The 22,316-nt window shown below is 35.5% G+C and overlaps 4 protein-coding genes across 4 annotated transcripts; 3 read left to right on the forward strand and 1 right to left on the reverse strand.

Annotated features, from left to right (window-relative positions):
• Nucleotides 1-770: 770 nt before the first annotated feature.
• LOC108672559 lies at nt 771-3,618 on the forward strand. Its single transcript, XM_018160257.1, has 4 exons — nt 771-804; nt 1,387-1,489; nt 1,773-1,863; nt 3,308-3,618. Exons 1-4 carry the CDS (start codon nt 797-799, stop codon nt 3,616-3,618), a joined length of 513 nt encoding a protein of 170 aa, XP_018015746.1. The 5' UTR covers nt 771-796.
• A 3,156-nt stretch (nt 3,619-6,774) lies between these two features.
• LOC108672608 (transmembrane protein 18) lies at nt 6,775-9,039 on the forward strand. The gene is made up of 3 exons (XM_018160312.2): nt 6,775-7,130; nt 7,988-8,254; nt 8,499-9,039. Exons 1-3 carry the CDS (start codon nt 7,047-7,049, stop codon nt 8,601-8,603), a joined length of 456 nt encoding a protein of 151 aa, XP_018015801.1. The 5' UTR covers nt 6,775-7,046; the 3' UTR covers nt 8,604-9,039.
• A 4,476-nt stretch (nt 9,040-13,515) lies between these two features.
• On the forward strand, nt 13,516-15,776 carry LOC125177693 (mannose-binding protein C-like). Its single transcript, XM_047879921.1, has 4 exons — nt 13,516-13,592; nt 13,838-13,968; nt 14,444-14,540; nt 14,874-15,776. Exons 1-4 carry the CDS (start codon nt 13,535-13,537, stop codon nt 15,116-15,118), a joined length of 531 nt encoding a protein of 176 aa, XP_047735877.1. The 5' UTR covers nt 13,516-13,534; the 3' UTR covers nt 15,119-15,776.
• Nucleotides 15,704-20,752, reverse strand: LOC108672589. Its single transcript, XM_018160290.2, has 5 exons — nt 20,029-20,752; nt 18,980-19,101; nt 18,393-18,490; nt 17,042-17,146; nt 15,704-16,627 (listed from the first exon to the last, which is right to left on the reverse strand). Exons 1-5 carry the CDS (start codon nt 20,209-20,211, stop codon nt 16,410-16,412), a joined length of 726 nt encoding a protein of 241 aa, XP_018015779.1. The 5' UTR covers nt 20,212-20,752; the 3' UTR covers nt 15,704-16,409.
• Between the last annotated feature and the right edge of the window lie 1,564 nt (nt 20,753-22,316).

The raw sequence follows: 22,316 nt of genomic DNA on the forward strand, positions 1-22,316 counted from the left end.
TTATAGCAGTCACCAGTAGACTGGAAACTGTGCCATAGACCAGGACACATATTCCAGTGAATCTGAAAAAATAGGAAATTTTCATGTACTGATTTTCATTGACTAGGCTGAATCAAAAATAAGTTGATATTTGTCAAAAATATTCAACAATTTTTAATGATTTTTAATTCCCCTAGAAGTATTATAGATATACACTATGAATATTGTGGAAATGTATTTGAGCATAGCAATGAATAATTTTTGGCAATATATCTGAATCAAACTAGGAAAAAACATTGTTTACAGTTGTACTGATTAATTTTTAGAGGCCCAAGGCTTGAATAAGACACAGATTATTCTTTATATTGCTATCCTTTAAGTATATATTTGTTGCACTCTAAAGTTGAATAAGGAACAGTCATTATTTTTTTTTGAAATCCAAAAACTATGCAAATCATGCTGAATTCTCTAATTTTTATCCTTTCTCGGATTCATCAATGCCTGCATCATCCCTTTCACTGTAATAGCACAATGGTCAATTATATGTGATTTTTTTACTTTTTATCTAATCAATGAAACATGAAAAATATTGCCAGTTGCAAGCTTTGAGGCTGCAAAGCTAGGAAAAAAAGTTAGTCCAAAGCAAAGAATATACAATCCTTGGGCTTTAAAATTTATCTGTACAATTTTTGCTATACTTTTCTATGATAGACTTCAGGCCTGATGACAGCAAAAAAAAAAAAAAAAAAAAATACAGTCAAGATTGCTCAATGCAAATGAATTTTTAGACGACGAGTACCCGGGAGCTATTCCTCTCATGACGAGGTACTGAACACCGTATATTTCTAGGGGTGACTGTGACTAAGTGAATAGGTAAATTAACCTGAGAATAAAGAAAATAGTCATACTAGAATAAAGACTTCATATATACTATCTAATAAAGACGAGGTGCAAGGTATACTTCTAGGGGTGACTGTGACTAAGCGAACACGTACAAATTAACCTGGGAATGAAGAAACGAGTCATATTCGAATAAAAACTTTATATATACTCTCTAATAAAGACGAGGTACAAGGTATACTTCTAAGGGTGACTAAGTGAATACGTACAAATTAAGGCATTAACACTCGAGTTACACAGGAAAAAACTCTATTCGTATGTGCTGGGTGGATGTTTTCTTATTTTGAAATTAAGACTAGGAGTAAATTTTAATTGTAGACTTTTTGCTCTGAAAGCGCAACGCAATTAGAAGTAGCTTAATATCGAATATCGATTACCCGGAACAAGTCTAGTAGCTATTTCAAACTATCGTCAATCCTGAAAAGATCCGGTCAAAAGACCTGGTTTTAGATCTTCTGTGGGCAAGTAAATTAAATTAAATTGAATGTATTTAATTTGGCTGCATAGGATAAGTGATACGAGAGACGGGCAGATGGAGGCATGTCTGTCGACCGTGTCCCTGCCACCTGACCCCAACCACCCTGACGTGGCGGCTGACCGCTTCCACAAGGCAAGGTTTTAGTTAGTTTAGTTTAACATTTCTTTGTTTGCTCAATGCCTCAATACAACAGTTTTGAAAAACTTTTTCGTGAAGGATAATAAGTGTAAATTTCCGAAGAAGTAACATCGTATGAGATTAATGGATGAAAGTTATTTTGAGCGATATATTATTTCTTTGTGAATTATGACGTAATTATAGAAACAAATGATTACGATTTTGAAATGTTCGTCTTCTTTTTTCAAGTCTTCCTCTAAAAAATTCTTGTTACTTAATAACTTTTTAACGTGTTTAGCCGTTGCTGCACCCGCAAGTGATGCGTCTCATCAGAGATGAAACTGGTCAGGCCATCGGCCATCACTCGCACTCTACAGGCCGTCTGGCAGGTGAGCTTCTTTTGTATGTTGTCCTTGAAGTTGCACAGGTTCAAGTTATCATACCTGAAGTTTCAAAGGTTGAAGTTATCATACCTGGAGTTCCATAGGTTGAAGTTATTGTCCTTGAAGTTGCTCAGGTTCAAGTTATCATACCTGAAGTTCCACAGGTTGAAGTTGTTGTACGTGAAGTTCTACAGATTGAAGTTATCATACCTTAAGTTCCAAAGGTTGAAGTTATCACACCTGAAGTTACACAGGTTGAAGTTGTTGTACGTGAAGTTCCACAGGTCGAAGTTGTACTTGGAGTTCCACAGGTTGAAGTTCTTGAGCTAGAAGTTACACAGGTTGAAGTTGTTGTACTTGGAGTTCCACAGGTTGAAGTTGTTGTACTTGAAGTTCCACATGTTGAAGTTGTTGTACTTGGAGTTCCACAGGTTGAAGTTATTGTATCTAAAGTTACGCAGGTTGAAGTTGTTGTACCTGAAGTTCCAAAGGTTGAGATGAGAGTTTTGCTTAGTGAAAAAGCGTGACCGTTGAGCTGCGGATCCTGGTACGGATCTCGTTTCGTTGACCGGCAAGCAATTTTTACTGTTATTATCATTCTAAGAAGAAATTATCGTGACGTCTGGTGCAATCAGAACTTGGAGGGCACGTGGTATATTAAAATATTTAATAAAATGTTTTGAAATGAAAGAAATAGGATAAAAACGTCTATGTACTACAATCGAAGGCTCAACGAAAGATTTCGGTCTTTAGCACTTTCAGCAGCACATTAATGTGGCTCCCCAACTGAAGGGGTTTCCTTTAAGCGTTTCTTGCAGGACAAGAAAAGTCGTTCTCAAAAGAAAATTAAGTCAGGGATTCATCATGTTTGAATGTTCTTACCTTCAATACCTTGTCCCGTATATTATTCACTAATATGTTATTTCATACATTTGTAAACTATTTTCCAAAAGCAATTACGCTATAATAAGTACCTTAGCATGCCTATTTTCCAACTGTTTCAACTTTATTTAATAATAATCAAGAAAAATATTCGAACATTAAAACTGGAATTTTCTTCACTTCACCAACCACAATTGACAGTTATGCGTTCCAGGTTTAATCCTAACAAAACTTAACCCAATGACTAACGTACCGCATGTTGGATAAATAATTTCTTATATTCTTTTAGCTTAATATCCTTCCAACTGGAGTTTCCTACGGACGAAGGGTTAACCCTTTGTTTACGGAAAAGAAAACCATCCTCGGTTTACTTCGCATCTAGAGGTTAGGAATGCAAAGGGTTATTTAGAGTCAATAGACAAATGGTTAATTACAAATTTCCCTGCTCGGACACCTTCGGTTTTATCCGCATCTAGAAGTTATGAACTGCAAAGGGATATTTAGAGTTACAGTTAATAGACAAATGGTTAACTGCAAACTTCCCCGCTCGGTACCTGGTATCGTAAAGAGAAAACAATCGTGGAAGGCGTCGAAGCAACAGACCATTTGGACCAGCACTCCAAAGTTGGACACGCGTCCACGCGCAGAGTTGACTTAGGTGTCGGTCATCTGCCTGGCCGGCGACAGAGGAGGGAGAGTGAGCCCACTATCTCACTGCACGCCCCGGCTTCATTTAACCACCCAACGTTCGGTCAGCCCAACACTCAGTACAAAGTTCAATTATATATTCAAAATTTTGCGAGTTCTGTTTGTGTGTTGGGCGTTGAAAGAAAGCTTTTCGTTGTAGTCTGTGGGCATGATTTGGTTTTAATTAAATGATGTAACTTACGACTAAAGGAACTTTGAATGCAGCACGTGATTATGAAGCTTTCCTATCATTAAAGGTAACGCTATTTAATTTGTTAACATTTATTAGAGCTCACATGTTCTGTATCCTGAATTATATGAGCACACTAGTTTTTAATCATGTATAAATAAACCAGCACGTACATTTCATAAATGATTAAAACCAGCACGTACATTATCTGCGTAGATTTTTGCACCCATGCAGGATGATTATTTATAAGTAACGACGGCTTGAAGCCCAAAACGACTTAATAGGAATTTATGCACAACTTGAATCTATATGATGTAAAACAAATTTCAACAAAAGCCAATTCGGTTGAATCTGTACGGTGCACAAATTTTTAGAAACAAGTTTCCCCAGAAAACGCACGAAAGATTTTTTATTTGCGCGTCGCCCACACCGAAGACGTACGTCGTCTTCACAGCAAAGCGCATGTTTTCGCCCGTGCACGGTAGCAGTCGTGTAATCAGTAAATACTGACAACTCAAAGACTAACTTTTCAAGACCAAACTAAACATAAACCATCTGCCGAACTATCTTGCTGCTCATAGATATATTTTTTTCAATAATTAATATTAAATGGCAGGATTTACTTGTTTACACACGTGCGATCGATGACCAGAGCATTCGTTGATTTCTATTATCAGTGAATGGAACTTTTCTGCAGATGGACGGTAGATCAAAAGGCAAGTTTTAGGAAGTAATTCTTATTTATTAACGACGTTTCGAATGCAACAAACATTCATTTTCAAGTTAAAGAAGCATTAAACATTGCAAGTTGTTCTTGTTCCCCTGTTTTTTTTTTCAATAAACAGACGTTAGATATAAAAAAAATTGTCGGATTGTGGTTATTTATCCAAACCGCGAAATTAGACTTCGATGTGTTAGCTTGGAGTTAACACTCGTGACTCATCCAACGAAGTGAATTTTTGATAGTTTTGATTGAAAAATAAATTTAATGTGTGGAGCAATGTGGTGACGTGATTATATTTTTTAAGTTTACAGTGTCAGCCTATGGAGAATTAAGATGGGCTTCACCTCTCATGGCTTCGCGACATAATTGTGGGGACTTTTTTCTTTTTTATTGTTTCAAAATCGAAAAAATTCTAGCTTCATGTATTTTTTGTGACTTGATTCACAAGGGATCCGGCCTTTGGAACCCGATCTTTCCATAACTGACGATTGATTGAGATAGCTGCTGGACTACATAGCTAGAAACTACTACATAGCAAATTCTTTTAAGTCGTCATTATATTGAAATAAATGCTTTAAGTACTTATTATTTCGGAGTTGAAAGAATTATTAGCTCATATCCGATTTAGAAGGAGAGTTTCAGTGAATAAATAGAATTACGCCTTTTCATGACTAGAACACATTCTATTTTGAACAATCGATATGAATATACAATAATAACGTACAAATAAAAATTAAATTAAAAAAAAAAAAAAAAAAATACAGTCAAGATTGCTCAATGCAAATGAATTTATGGAATAATTGCTAATATCTCTCTTTATTAAAGTGCCTTCCTTTAAATGTAAGTCATCATATTAAAAGATTATTTAATTTTTATGAATTGAATGATACAATCTTGCATAACACATAGTAATAAACCTACCTACTTTAGTAACTATTCGTCTTTGTTCCAAATTTAATAAACAGCTGCTTTTTCTACATGCAAAACTATCTTACCAAATAAATTGACTTAAGAAGTTAGTACAAGAAATTATTATTGTTTAATTACATTAATTTTTCTAAGACCAGTCAAACTTATGCATATAAAGAAAATACAGTACATTATATATACTTTTACATGCAATATGCAGCAACAATATATATAATATTACCAAGTCTAGATATAATTTTTTCCAACAGTGCAGTTGCTAAAACTAAAAAATTTTCCTGCAAGTTGGAAAAATTACAAAAATGGAAATTGAATTAGGCAAATTCAAGATATAATGTTAAATGTACATAAAGATAGATTTGTAGATAAAACAAATATACCATATAGACTTAGGTTAGAAACATTAAATAATAAATACAAGATTAATCAAGTTTTTTTTCAAAAATCCTAATAAACAGTAATAATATTTAATAAATATATTTATTACTGCACATAGGTATGAATATTTTTTTAAATAGATATTTATGACAAGCATATCATAGACAGATTACAATTTATATCAAACTTTCTATCAAAATGTTATTGCTTTATTTTATTAGGTATAATTTTTTTAGATGACTTCAGAAGCAATCCAAATAAGTACAATGATCCTTCATTTTATACAAATTTGGTAGAAAGTATTGAATATTGTGGCTTCAGAAATGAGCAACAAGCTTTAATCACTGCTTCAGAAAGAAATTTTTTCTTGTTTGTAATTTGTAAAGCATTTTATCCCAACAAGTTCAGTAGATAGTGCAGACTTACCTGCCAAAGGGATGTTTTCTTAGAGTAGCGAAGGCAATAATTGTTGCTAGAACATGAACCAAAAAAAGGCTGATAAAACCCCAAAGAAAAGTCTCAAGCCATATTTGTTGAAACGTTATTAATCGTTCCTCAATGTACTGAAGGCGATCTTGATCCAATTCTGTGCTGTATGCTACCATCCATCCTTCGGCTAATCGAATAACAGCCGATGCACAAAAGAGCAGAAAATATATTGGTAACTTTGTATATCCATTTGATAGCAACATCATACTTTAATTGATAATTAAAATCAAGCTTGAGGTTTTCGTTCACGATCCCACTCTGACTCTGACCGATCGAAATGTCAACAAAAACATCGGAAATTGGAGATTATCGCGATTAAATCCGCTTTATGCTTTTTAACTTCATGATTCATGAATTGCTGCTTAGTCAAAGTTTTAAAATTATAAGATATTTATGGCTGAGAAAACTATTATTTGTGTTGAGAAGTATGTACTTACTGATTATTTTTGGTTTGATCTCATATAAATTCATCTCAATGAGTAAATGTTACTTACTGAGCCTCAATCCAAATATTAAAGCAGAATAATTAATCTACGCAAAATTTTTGGATAACCAGCGTTTTCGTATGAGATAAAGATTTTTCGTTACATGAAATTGTTTCCTTAAAAAAGTGCATCTCAATCAGTTTTCCGCCAACGGAACGTGACGTTCCAAAGTTCAGAGGCTCAGACGCAGAGCCCCAGACTGTATTTTGACAAATGATTGGTTGACAATTTGCCACGCTGTCATCCCGTTAAGTTCTCAATATTTAGAGAGATAATATGCCTACTTGAATTTTAAAGATGTAATATTTATTTTCAACATTAAACTTTAACTGATTGTGTATACTAAAGAACTGAGAAACTATTCCTGAAAATTAAAATACACTTGTTCTAGCTAGTTTACGTACGTACCTAGGCCTATGCTGACAAAATGGATCATGATGACATATTTTTAGATTCTTCTTCCTTTGTGGCTACAGATCAGATTACAGGAATTTGGTCATTTTTGATGAGTGTGAGTAAGATATTAGCTCATTAAGGTCTTTCACACGGCCTCGCAAGAATAACCTTCTTGGTTTCTTATTATTTTTGCTAGTTTACTGCCTGTGCTAGTCCTGCTAGTCTGCTAGATAATAAATATTTTTCAGTAATATTTTATATAAAATTTTCAATGAGCAAAACTAATTCCTATCTAATGTCACTGTCACGGTGTCACCCACACATAGTTGATATGATAACTGCCTCCTGGACATGAGTTATTGACTTATTGCTGAATGATGAATGCTGAAAGCAGAGACTTCCTGACTTTCTCAAGTTAATTTTTGAGTCCAATAAGAAGATGAAATCAAAAAATTAATAGATTATGTAAAATCTGTGGTTTGTCACTTTGTTGCTGAATCATTTAACCATTGAATGAATTTTTGCCATGGATTGGGTAAGAACTGTATTGAAATTTTAAATACACAGACAAGTAGGGATTTTTCATGTTGAATGGCTATTGCATTTTCATGGTATTTTTCATAAAATATTTTAAAGCTACAATAAAAGATCATAAATTATGTCAAGGCAAGCAATAAACATTTAGAAATGATGTTTCTAAATTTTATTCAGGGTAAATGATTAATGTTAATGATTTCATGGTATCTAGTTATAAATTATAATGGATACTATAACCCTAACAACTCTGTTTTATAACTTGAGACTTAGTATAATCATTTTATTATCTGCATAAGAAATATAGGCTTAATGTATTCAGAGTAATCTTGCAAAATTATATAGATATGCTAATGAAACAGCAAGTAACTGAAAATGTCAACATATACAAATAGCCTTAATTTAATTGATAGAACTTCTGTTTGAATTTATTTACAGATTGACTGGAGCGAGGGCTGGTTGCAGGCAACACTTGCCTCGTACATCATCTTGATAGTCACTATTCTGCTGCTGAGACACTTCTTCTATGTACTAGTGGGGCTGTTCCTGCTCATTCTTAGTGTTGTTTATAATGCTGAAACAATTAACAAGTATGGAGCACAGAACTGGAACAAGTTCAGCAGACAGCAATACTTTGATTCATCTGGGATGTTCATCAGCCTAGTATTTTCCTTGCCTTTGATCTGCATAAGTCTATTCATCATGGTAAGAAATCCAGGTGCTCCTTGCTTTATAATTAATGTTATGATAAAACTTGATTCTGTCATTAAGAATTTCAAATTAATGTAAACCCCTGAACTTCAGTCTGTAATTATTTTCTGCTTCATTTTCTAATTTTTGTCACCATTGAAATTTGAGTTTCATTTTACATTGACAGCTTATTTAGACAAAGATTTGAAATGATATTCTGAAAAAAGTTTCTTATTGTCTTGAATTTTTCTATTTTCAGATTCTCTGGGTCTACCAGTCAGCTCATCTTCTCATTTCTCTCAAGAGGAAGGAACTCATAGGTCATGCTGAATGCAGTACAAGCAAAAACAAAAAGGATCAATGATAAAAAAGGTCTACATTATCATTTCTTCTTCACTGTAATGCTGTTACAATTTTTTTAAGAAATAATTTATTTGTCCCCACAATTGTGCCTGAAGTTGCAAAATTGGTATGATATAGTTATAGCAAATGCGGTAGTCTATGTCAGTAGTTCAACCCACAAATTCAAGTTATTGTCAGGATTGATGGGATACTCATTACTTACAAACGGACGATTAGAGTTAACTCACGTACGTCTTTACTTTTTCGTTTTTATGGTCGACTTTCTGGTCTAGTTTTGCGGAGAGAAATTTTATAACACAAAACCCATTTTGTAGTCGGATCTTTCGCCTTCCCGAGAGTTTTCTAATGAATCTTCGGAGCATTAGCAAAAGTAACTTGTCACCACCATCCCATGATAGATTTAGAATGAAACGTACACAATTAAAATTGCACTACAAGACGTTATCATTTTCCAAACGACGTACGTTGAGTTGCTGAGCAGCAAGTAGAACAAAATCGCAATCAGCGGCGCTTGGAAACCTTACAGCGCGATGAAAGAAGTTAACCAGTTTCTGTGCTGGTTGTCCTTTAAATACGAAACGATGATGTTGATCGTAGTTGCGATGTGTAATAAAGATAGCGTGGTGTATGCCGTGCACAGTATTGAAATGGTATATCTCCAGGAGCCTTTCAGCCACATCACGGCAAGCACTGCGCACACGAAACTTCCGATTGTTTCACAGATGAGTCGAAGAAATAGCGTGATGAGGGTTCCACGCAACAAACTTTTTGAGTGTAAGAAACTAGATCTCAGCCACCGGCGGGTTTTGGAAGTAATCTCTCTCCTCTGCGAAAAATGGTCAGCGGAGTGCATCATTGTTTTTTGTGCAGTAGCAAGACGTCGATGTTTTCATAATGAAATAATTTCTCCAAAATACGTATTGAGGGAATTTTATAGGTACTCTCCGTATACCAGCTACAAGCGCTGAAGCTTCGGAGCAATAAATTGTAATTAGCGAATACTAAAATGCTTAACTTTCTTCAATTAAATCATAAAACTTTTGTTGTATAGCAACTAAGGAATGACAAGGTAGTAGTATAGGGTTTGACGATCGAGAGACTTAATTCAATTACTACTTGAATATCCCTTGTAGTCACTAACATCCCTAACGGCAATTGGAAACGTTGGTCAAACATATTCGTACGAGTCGAGAAGAATTTTCTCGACCTTGATAGAAACATCTAGGAATCTTGTATACTAATCCTTCAAATACGAAACGGCATTCAAATAAGATGATGTCGATAGTAGTTAGAGCGTGTGCTTGCTGTATGCCGTTCACAGCATTTAAATGGTATATCTCCAGGAGCCATTCAGTCACCATTACGAGCACCGCGCTCACGAAACGATGCTTCGTATAAAACTCAGTGCTTCCATTTAACTTGAAAATGAATGATGCTACATTCCCAACGTCGTTAATAATTTAAAATTACTTTATTAAACCTGCATTTTGATCAACCAACGTCATTTGAAGAATATTGTTTGACCCTTAAAATTTAAATCAATGAATTCTCTGGGCGTTAGTTAACCACCCGTGTTTAGAAAAATATCTTGTATATGCACACTTCTTGTGTATCAAATCATTTTAAATATTCTTGTGATCACAAACCGTGTTTCCTCGAGTAATATCGTCGAGGGTATTCGCGGCCACTCGAGCACAGAATTTCAGGTTAGAAAATTGCAACTTCTTCCATCCAACAGTTCCTACCTGTCTCCATATTCATATTTGTAATTTTACCTGAATTTACAGGCAGAATATTTGGTGACCTTTTGATTTGGGTGCAAGAGTATTTTACATGAAGTTCTCTATTTATTTAAAGAGGAATGAGAACGATATCGCTGTCACATGACTTGCGTGTTGAGGGTGCGACATGGTGAAACCTTGGGCACTATCTAGGCTTCATGAGGTTTTTGTGATTAATAATTGCACCTAATTTGATGTCTATCTTACAGAAAGAACAACAATCAATAATTATTTAGCTTTACAATGCGTTCGCATAGCATATTGGTCACACTTCTAATTTGTTAAGTCGATATGTTTGGTTTGACTGCTTCACTGCTGATAAAAAAAACTTTTTTTTATGTCGCCATGGAATGAATCACTGTATGAACTGTAGAGTAACGATTCATCATGAATTACACTGTCACGCACGCACTCAGATTCTGTAGAACGAAATCTAGATCGATCTTCCGACGGCACGAATCATTTATATCATAAACTAATTTAATTGAAACAAATCTCACCCCTCGTCGTGATGAGACTCAACGTTGGCAGTATTCCCATGCTAAATATTGTCCACGTTGTCGCTGAGAAATGATAATTGTTTACACTGCTTAATTATCACATGTGCACACTGCTTAATTGGAGTCCGTGTGATCTGTGATCCAATGTGTTCTTCACATTAGCGTTGACTGCTTTTATCTCTCACGATTTATCAGCCCGCAAGCATATTAAACTCGTTGCTTCATAACAACCTGGCACTGGTAAATTAAAGCGCTCATGACACAAGGCCATAAGCTCACAGCTTCTGATTTATAATCATGTAAAACATTCAAGATTATCTCTAATTGCATCATGTGTTTCGTGAGCACAACCTTGACAATTGAGCGTCTACATCGAATGTATCTATGCCAGATGAATGTTCTTATATACATAATGGCAAGAAACTACCTACAATTTCTTTCTAGGTTCCAATATCTGACCATCGTTTGAAAAGACGTAAGAATATTTCTGAATTTCGAGTTTTTTTATACGGTGTATGCCGAGTTCAATGCGACGGTGCGAACTATTCGTTCGTGTCTCATTAGATTAGATGGAAGGTTGCGTGCACAGTACAATGCATATTCATGTTTACAACAATTGCGAAAAAGTTTATTTACTATTATGACATACGGCAGCAGATAAAGAACTTGAATTTACAATACTGTATTAGGCTGTAGATATTATCGGGAGTCTGAACGTGATATTTTAATTTTAAAAATGGCTAAGAAATGATAACATTAACGCCTGGGCTGCTGCATTTGTCTTGTCGATACATACTGCTTCGACTACCTAATTGTGTGCAGTTGTTCACCGATGACAATAATTATGTTGGGTATAATCATGAGGTCGTGACCTGTCATTAATTACCTGGCGAGGTTGATAAGCAGCGAGACTTCTCAGGTGTGTGTGCCATATACCGTCGCAAGCCTTCAGTACTAGGTTGCGTTCATTCGAATTGTTGAAAAAAACGTAGCAGCTTAGCCAGATTCAGAATAGTGCAATTCAAAGGACATTACTATTAGGATATATCAATTGCAAATTTGCAGAAAAATTCTAGATTGCGTGATTCAAAGATCATTAACTATTAGGATACATGAATTGCAAATTTGCAGAAAAATTCTACGTTGCGTGATTCAAAGGTCATTTCTATTAAGATACACGAGTTGCAAATTTGCAGAAAAATTATAGATTGTGTGATTCGAAGGTCATTACTAATTTACTATTAGGATATATCAATCGTAAATTTGCGGAATAATCCCTGAGATGAGGAAGCAAGTTACTCTTTTGCTGTTGTTATGCGTATTGACCTCAACTGCTGCTCTGTGGACGGCGCTGTTCCGGAGAAATAAAGCACTGTTCTGCTCCGACTACAGGACCGAGTACCTCTACCGTCCTAAGAGGGTAAAACTGAAATACCACACTGTTGTCTCCAACACTATTTCTTAGGCAGATGTCTACCCATACTTTTATCGCTGCCAATCCTTTTCGTTCCTAAGAAACCTGGTACCATTAGAAGACAATGGGTTGACCCATTGCCTATACATTCTTTGATCATCATCGATGTTAATCTGTTAACGATGAGAATTAATGATGAGATGTATTAATGTAACAATGATGAGAAATCATCGATGTTAATTTGTTAATGAGAATTCCCTACACTACAGAAAGCGTTATATACATTAATTGAAATTCATTTATTCAACTCAACAAGTGTTTAGCATTCAAATTAATGTCGAAAGGTAAAATAAACTGAATTGTTTTGAATAACTCTGATATTATGTACGTGTGATACGTCTAAGTTTGACAGGTTTTCAATAATTAATAACCATATTCATTTCGAAGGAAGTTACTGGCATAAATATTGTAAATATTGTACAATTTCATCTGCTTTTACAGATGCACGTCGCGGCTAAAATCGGTCAAAATCAAGAATAACATTGATTCTAGTGTATGCCTCTAGAAAATCGCTAGAATTAAACTCCTCCATAGGCGTTTACAAGAAATGAAACTCCTTTTTTGCACTACAATAAGTTATTAATAAGTAACAATAAGTTTTTTGCACTACAATAAGTTATCCCTTGTGAATCAAGTCATGAAAAGTTCAAGAATCGGTAACAGGCCATGCATGGGCCTATTTCTTCAACGCCGACACTTCTATTCTATTATATTATCTTCATACAGAAATTGAAGTCAACGGTCGTTCTCAATTCGCACGAAATCATTTTCGAATAAAACCTGCTTTAATGCTTGACACTATCACAAACATACGTATTTAGTACAAGTAAACGAACCCAAATTTCTTAAGATTTGATTACTGAGAATAAAAAATAATTGTTGCAATAAAATTTACGTGTTAAATTAAATATAAAATTTCATGCTTCTGAATCCTGATATGTGGTCATAAATGTAAAAAGTGCTCAACTAACATTGGTTGCTTCTGATCACCGGTATCTTCCATTTTGCACTCGAATTTTTTTCAATTCTTAAATGTGTTCGACATTATGTCCCATTATTTTATGTAACTAAGGTTCTTGCGTGTCATCGATGTATTTATTTCTATTTATCACTTATTGGTAACGCAATTTATCACTTATTGGTAACGCAGGAGCTGTGCTTGACAGCTTGCCATGCCATGAACGACTGTGCCGGATTCTGCTTCTCCAGAGCTTCCAACTCTTGCCGCATACACGGTGATTGCACTCAAACTTTTTAAAACTTATATAATATTCTATATAACTTGTATTATAAAATTCGTTGTTCTTTACTGAATTCCCACGTGAATAACAAAGCATTGGTTCAGAGCGAGAATGATTTTGAACAATTTATAGATGCACATAAAGTACGATATTTTACATGCGAACTCGTCTTTTTCTAATGAGTTGAAAGCTGTTCCTTGAACTCATAAAAATGCCGTCTTTCTCAATAAACTTTGCAGGTCCCCACAACATGATGATGAGCAGCACGCTGGTTGGCAACACTCGCTATAAGTTGCTGAACCAAGTAGGGAATTACAGCGACTCCCGCCAGCGTTGCGCCGACATTAAAGGTTATCCCGCGGCACCCACGGTCGGTTTCAAATTTTGGAATGAGAATAGTGAATTTCAGTTGCATTCTGTTTCGATAATTACTGAAGTTTATTAAGGTGATTATTGATAACCAATTTCATTGTTCGTCTTCATGGAAGAGAGTCACATTCTGCATTGGTTATGAATAAAGTTTGTTAACGGTATTAATGATGATCAATAATTTCTTTGTCCATCGCCATTCGTTATTGGAAAAGAGTTCTCCATCTTAAAAATATCGCAACGTCACTATATGACACGTATACCGGTTGTAAAGAATTTATCGATATAAAATAGTACGCGATATTTATCGACATTAATTTGGGTTTATCTCCTTCAAATCTCTTCGTTTACCTACGATGACAAGTTCATGTTTAGCCCAAGATTTGTGTCTCTCTACAGTACATTTTGACATATAGTTAAGTCATGCAATGTATTTATATGGAATTGATGGGTAATTTTTTTTAACAATTTCAAAGAGTCCCGCAACCAACGAAGTTTTTCGAAGCCTCATCATAGGCGACACTTGGGTTGGTGTTCGCAAATGGAATTTTGAAACTCGGCTTGAATCCAATGGTAAGTTGCAGACCTGCTAGAGTGACCCGCCGAGTCCTTACTCATAATCCTTACTTTTCAAACTATTGTCAGTTTAGAAGATCCGGTCAAAGGACCAGTATTCAGATCTCCTGTGAACAAGTCACGAAAAGTACAAGATATGGCGGCAGGCCACATCAGGCCTATTCTTCAGAGCCGACATATCTATGATATGATATGATAAAATCATGAACTAGTATATAAGTTTAGGTAGTAAGCATGCTCCTTAATTTGCTCTTTCCAAGATCAGATTTGTGTTCGTTTTCAAATTTCATTGTGTCGTTAGTCGTTACTTACCCCTTCGCGATCACACAGGTCAGAAAATAGTCTACAACAATTTCGGCTTGCTGGAAGGCTTCACCTTGGTTTACTTTGAAGACTGCGTGCTGATGTCCACTTCTGGCAAGTGGAAGGATACCCCGTGCGGATACAACAGCTATCCTGTGCTCTGTCAAAGTCCTGGCACCAATAACTGCGATGCCCAAGGACAAGACGTTACACCTCGCAACTACACTACCGATCCTGATGGCAGTTACGTCTGCTACAGACCTGTCCACTGAACTAAGTCATTGAAGGAAACACACGAAAATTTATCGAGCCAGTGCACAGTGAAGATAAGGTTGAGTGAAAGTTCTCTCATTTCAAATGAATGAGAGCGGTAAATTTTTACAGTAGGGTTGCATGTTTAGTCACAAAGCTACCATTCTGATTTTCTCGGAAGGTACCTGAGAAGTAACCAAAATGTCTGCATGTGTTCTAATTATTAGCCTACATATGAGGAATTATTATTATAATATACTTACATTAGCTATAATTTGAGGAAGGGCGATTCAAACAAATTAGAATTTGCTGCAGCAGGAAGCTTTAAAGACTTATATGCACCATGTTAAATATATATCAAGAGCTGGGGCTGTGCTGGACAAGGCCACTTCGTGGCAGCCCAGATACTCTCATATCTTGGCATTTATTGTAGTAAATCATTAAAGCTGTTTCACTTACCAATGAATTTCTGATGTAACGGTCTTAGCTAGGTTAGTGGTCGGCTAGTATAAGTATATTGTTTCTCACGCCATTTAATGAAAATTGCACTGCGTAGTGCAACAAAATTGTTGGTTGTTGGTGATATAGCACAGTAAAACACCAAGAAGTATATAACACACTTATATTAGTTAGCTAATGATGTGAATTTTTCTTCTTAATGTAAAGGGCAATATTGAATAAATTATCCTCACAGACAATTCTCAAATATCAATTTGTAATGAACTGAAAAAATCATTAAACAATGCCGCCATGAGCAAATTTGGTCAGAAACTAATGGATGCTTTGTTATAATTCATTTATATTAAACAGGTCTTATATATTATTATACTTTTACAATACTCGGAGAGGAGTGAATATTGAGGAGCTAAACTTTATTTCGTTTGGTATACTAATTACGTAATCGTCGTAACATGTTACATTTCCCTTCTTACGGGTGACTATCAATCATTCGCACAGTCCCTATTCATTTTAATTAGTATTTTCTGTAATAATTTATATTTTAATAATAATAAATTATGATTTTAAATCATAATTAAATTCACTAGTTGGGAAGTTTCCGTCGTGGTGTTTTAGATATGTAACAGCCATGCAACTACTGATCAATATACACTAAATCTAAAACCGAGCATAGCGTAGTTGCGATACGAGCGATACCTTTCGTCATTTGCCTTGTTTTGGGTCTAAACAAGAGACTAGGGGCTAAATCCCAGCGACTCTCCAACGTGGCCGGGGACAGAGTCGCTTATAAATCACATGAAACAATATGAAAGTCATGAAATGTCACTATAATGTCATGAAATAATATGAAAGTTAGTTATCTATGGAGTTGAAGAGACTTCTGATGGGTTGCACGATGGAGTCATCCACGCAGGATCCGGTCGTCCGCTTGCAGACATCGCAGGATTGGTCCACTAACTTATAATTCATCTCCTCAGGGAGGTATTTGTTTTTGCGTAAGTCCATTGCGATGTCCCGAGGGTTCACCCAATTCAGGTTGGCTTCGTCGTCCAGGAAGACGAAGAAGCGGCCTGCAACGAGCCGCTACACTTTAAACGGAAGTGTTTCATCTTTTGGGCAAGTTTTTGGTCCAGTTTATAATAACTCAGCTTGTTATTTCACTGTTATAGTGACGTAGGTATTAATATTATTGGATTGATTAGATCGATTCTGTGATAATAAATGGGAAAGCTTTTACAATGACATTCTGATCGAATGTTCATTACTTCGAGCTACTACATACTCGCGAGTGTAGGTGAAGTAGTAAAATGTCTCCTACATACTCACGAGAGTATAGGTGAAGTAGCACAATGTGTTCTATATACTCATGAGAGTAGGTTAATTAGTACAATGTCTCCTATATACTCACGAGAGTGGGTGAAGTAGTACAATGTCTCCTATATACTCACGAGAGTGGGTGAAGTAGTACAATGTCTCCTACTCACGAGAGTAGGAGAAGTAGTATGAGGTGCAGGAGACCAGCATGGTGATGCCGTTGCTATATGCCACAGGCTGCAGAGTTACGGGGCCCGAGTCGTCCACTCCTAAAACTGTAAAAACATTTCAGAAAATGGAAGGCTGTTCAGCCATTAAACTTGAGCACTTCGATAGCGCTAGAGAAAAAAGTTTAAAATTCTCATTTCTTTTGAATTTGAAATTCTGATATTATGTGGCCACCAGTTTTATTGTATTGTTTATCTTGTATCTTTATCTTTATGTTTTATTGTATTTGTTTATCTTCAATGCAGTGATATTTATTAACATGCAAAAGTTAAATGAAAGTCAATTATTTTATAATCTAATAGATAAAGTAGGTATTAAGAGACACTAAATTCATTCTTGCCAAAACTTAGATCGCTGTGATGCGATTTTCACTATAGGAAGCTTACACTGTACCCACCTTTCAATACAAATATATATGATGATGTATATGTATATATGAATGTTTAATGCTAAATTGGGTGGCACATTTACTTGTGGCTAATTTTATGGGTTAATTATGAAGTCATTATTAATGAAGACTGCAAGCGGTAGAAATTAAAATGCCTTGCGATCATAAGAATTTGCTGTAGATTCATTTCGGACATATTAGAATGATAATTAGGTGAATTTCAATTTAGAGTTTGTAGCTATGAAAATGTAGTATGATAAAAAATCACATTACAGAGAAATGCGTTAGAACAACNAGAGTTAGAATAGACCGTTCAATCATCGGACACGTGATAAAAAAAGCAAGATTATAGATGTAAGATTTAGAATAGACCGTAGAACCATCAGACATGCGATTAAAGAACAAGATTATAGATGTAAGATCTAGAATAGACCGTAGAATCATCGGACATGTGATTAAAAACAAGATTATAGACGTAAGATCTATAATAGACCGTAGAACCATCAGACATGCGATTAAAGAACAAGATTATAGATGTAAGATCTAGAAGAGACCGTATAGAACCATCGGGTATGTGATTAAAAGGCAAGATTACAGATGTAAGATTTAGACTAGACCGTTCAATCATCAGACATGTGATTAAAGAACAAGATTATAGATGTAAGATCTAGAATAGACCGTAGAGCCATCAGACATGTGATTAAAGAACAAGGTTATAGATGTTTTGATAGCAGAACAATATAATATATATGAGATCTAGAATAGACCGTAGAATCATCAGACATGTGATATTTGAACAATATAATATATATGAGACCTAGAATAGACCGTAGAATCATCGGAAATGCGATTAAAGAACAAGATTATAGACGTAAGATCTATAATAGACCGTAGAACCATCAGACCATCATGAGGGAAGTCGTTGATGATGATGCTGCCTGTGGAGGTCTGCGTGGGGAAGTTGACGACGTACGTGCCACTCAGTATCTTCTTGACTCCTCGTCTGTACGTGTCAGTGTGACGTGCGCGTCATTAACATTAAGTAACAACATTCCCGTTGTATAAATTTAAGATGAATAACTGCTTATTAATTAATTAATTACTTATTCATTAGTTAAATTAACAAACTGCTTATTAATTAATTAAAATGCTATATTAATTGCATGCGTGTTTACTAGGATGGGAGCGAAATCGCATACATGTTTCATAAGGGATGAAAACAGAGGAAAGTTATTTTAAATCATCAATTTATTGACACGGGAGGAGAAAGATCAAGCGAATTCAATCATAGGGTGCTCTTTAAATATAGAAATTTTTATAACACATCTATGATTAAATTACATCCTCAGTAGGAGTATGAGTAGGAGTAGCTGTACGCACCTGTCCCTGTAGGAGTAGCCTTACGCACCTGTTCCTGTAGGAGTAGCTGCACGCACCTGTCCCTGTAGGAGTAGCAGCACGCACCTGTCCCTGTAGAAGTAGCAGTACGTACCTGTCCCTGTAGGAGTAGGTGTAGGTCTGCTCCTTATGGAAGCTGAGGGCGTGACAGGATGTGTCCGTGTCTGTAGGAGTGCCGGCGGCCATCACCAGGTACTGTTCCCCTCTGCTGATGAGCTGGCATAGCGAGATACGGTCATCGTGAGACAGTCTTACGGTGAACGAATACATGATCAATGTTATACGGTCATTGTAAATACATTTATAGATTATCTGTGTATAAATCTGCTACTGAAATGCATAGAATATCTCATCCGTCAACAGGCAAATTAGGTACAAAATTGGACTTCAAAGTAATTCTAAATNGAAAAGGAAAAGAATCGGCGACAGGCCACATCAGGCCTACGCTTCAGCGCCGAGATCACTATGTTATGTTATGTTATGAGCAATGCTATACGGTCATTGTGGGGCAATAAGTTACGGTCGGTCAAAGTATTGGAAATGTTACGGTCAGTGTTAGGGCAACGTTACGGTTACTGTTCGACAAATGTAACGGTCTAGTATAAATGGTGTAAATTAATCTGTGTGCATTTAAGGAGATAGATTCATGCGAAGTTCATTGGAAAAATAACCTTGCGGAATTGATCCATAATAGATTGAATAAGCTTATCTAAAGCCGAATTTAACGAGGTTTTCGTTTATTAGTTCCGAGTGGATAAATGTTCATAAATTAATATACATTGGAACGTTAACCATTAGATAAAGATCAGCTCTAATATCAAGAGTTTTAGTCAACACTGGAAATTTTTTGGTATAATAGGAATTTATTCGCAAAAATAAATTTATAGATTATCTGTGTATAAATCTGCTACTGAAATGCATAGAATATCTCATCCGTCAACAGGCAAATTAGGTACAAAATTGGACTTCAAAGTAATTCTAAATAAGGACATGCTATGAAAGCCAGCACTTGATCATCGTTTCAGAATTCATCCTCAAACTCGCCCGAAAATCTGCAATCACTTTGCGCTTTCCAAGGACTCAAGTGACCATTTATATTATTTACTCCGACATAACAACAACACTTTTATTTGAGCCTCTTACATCAAGCATAACTTCTGGTGTGAAGAGGATGCTCGAATAGTATGTGGGACACGAGCCTCGCTCATACATTTGTGCAGCCACTGCCGGCATGAGCGTGGCAAGAGAGACGAGGATGCGGAGGACAGATGTGGTGGACCAGGGGCGAGATAACTTTTCACACGGGGAATGTTGTGGAAACTTCATTGTTAAATTAAGTTTGATTCTAATTATTCTTGATATAGAAGTGTTATTTGTTTAAAGCTCGAAATTAAAATAGTAATATTTTCCAGATGTCTAATAAGTTTATGCAACTAAATGCACAAAAAATTGAAAATTTTCCTCGTTCACTAGTGCATTGGTAAATGAAGTGCTGGAATCTATTTACCGTATTGTTTGTTTATTTTTAGAAAGTGGCTTTTGAGATTGACTTTATTACCGAATATTATCTATCATTCTGTTCACGTCACCGGGGCATACTTGTAGCAACTTTACAACCTGTGCTTTATATAAGAACACAATTAAAAGCGAGGGTACATTTCCACTTCACAGCTTCAACACAATAGAAGTCGAAAGTAAAATTTCCCTCTTAATTACCGATGATTTTTTTCAACGGTAAAACTAATGTATTTTTCTTGCGAAGGGAGAAGCTGAGATATCTCAAAGGTTGATAGTTTTATAGAATATTTTTTGAAACCTTCCACCTTTATTGTCAGGCACCAACATCGGTTTCGTACTTCCCGCAATGCGGCTCAGTAAGCACTAACGTGCCTCGTTTGTTTGAAGTATACGAGTTTCCCCTTCGTTTCTTACCGAGGAGTCCGGTCTACGAACAAGTTTTGCTCTCGCTTTCGGACTGAAGTAAAAAGAGACTGTGCCCGTGTATGTTTTTTTTGTCGTTGATATTTTCTATGAAGCCGTGAGACGCGGGAAGCAAACGACTTTTTGTAGAATTTTCAGCATGACTGCGAGGCATAATTGCTAGGAGCTGCTACTTAGCACGCATGCATAGTTTCTGTTTTTCTTCATCTGGCAGAGCTCGTGATCTCACAAACGTATGAACAGTAATCATAAAAATTCCAGCTTTCTTTTTGGTTACGTGCACACGAAGTATGAGATGATGGGAAAACTGAGTGGAGCTTATTATGTTCGGTATAAATACTGAGCTCTTTGACAAGCTATTAATTGATATGTTTTCGTTATGTGTTTTATCAGTTAGAGAATTTTTCATACGAGAATAAAATATTTCCTCCGAATAATTTCATTAGATGCGCACAAAGGCAAAAAAATAATATCAGAAGTATATCTCTTTGTAATTTATTGCTAAAACTTTCTACTTCAAAATTACAAAATTTTCTACTACAAAGAAATAAAAAAAAAATAAAAATAAAATTACACGATTTTAAATCTCTAAAATTTTGTAGGAAATCATAATCAGGTCAAGAGAATACAACTTTTCAGAAGCTGTAAATAAAAAGATGGGATCAACGGCCAACGCAGAAGATTAACTCAAAATCTCTATGACTCAAGAATAACATTAATCCTCTTTTAAAAAACTTGTTGGTTGACAGGAGTTTTATCATTCGGACGAGTAACATTATGTTCACAAGGATTCTTATTCTTTGTTCTATGTGTCAAATCAGAAATATTACGAAATCTTGCCATGTGTCGTCGTGGAAAAAACTTATGAATTTATAAAAAATTTGTTGAAATATCATGAAGAATAGACTCCAGGACAAAGCTTGTTGATTAACTGTACTTAAATCGTCCAAATTTACTTATAGCAATAGTGCGGAAACAGCTAAGAAGACTTTTTGCATCATTGAAATGGCAAATTACTTCGGACTATATAGTATAGCAAATAAGAAATTTTGACATTAGCGCCCGTTTTCACTTGACGTAATCTCTACGAAAGTTGGTGGTTTTGTTCTCCTAAGGGTTGGCTCGCGAGGAAGAACTTTGATAAAAAGTTACCCCTCGATATTCTCGCTAAAAACTAACCTGTATGGCCGCACTTTATGTGAGGTATTTCATTCGTATAGTTTAGGCCGGCATGATCATGTGCATGAGCAAGCAAAAATGATGCGTGTGCTAGGAGGAGCGAGGTAGTTGCATTTAAATATATAACATGTCATCTATTGCATTTTTCGCATACATTAATAATGCTCGATCATCTTCGACCTTTATTAAAAAATATGGATAATTTTAATTACATTCAAGTTAATGACAAAATTATTTTATTTGGTAAAAAAATTATTTTAAATTTAAACTTTCGTCCAATAAGTGCATTGAGGTTGGTTGGTAGCATAAAA

The sequence above is a fragment of the Hyalella azteca genome, unplaced genomic scaffold (genome assembly GCF_000764305.2).
Source record: "Hyalella azteca isolate HAZT.00-mixed unplaced genomic scaffold, Hazt_2.0.2 contig429, whole genome shotgun sequence".
NCBI lineage: Eukaryota > Metazoa > Arthropoda > Malacostraca > Amphipoda > Hyalellidae > Hyalella > Hyalella azteca.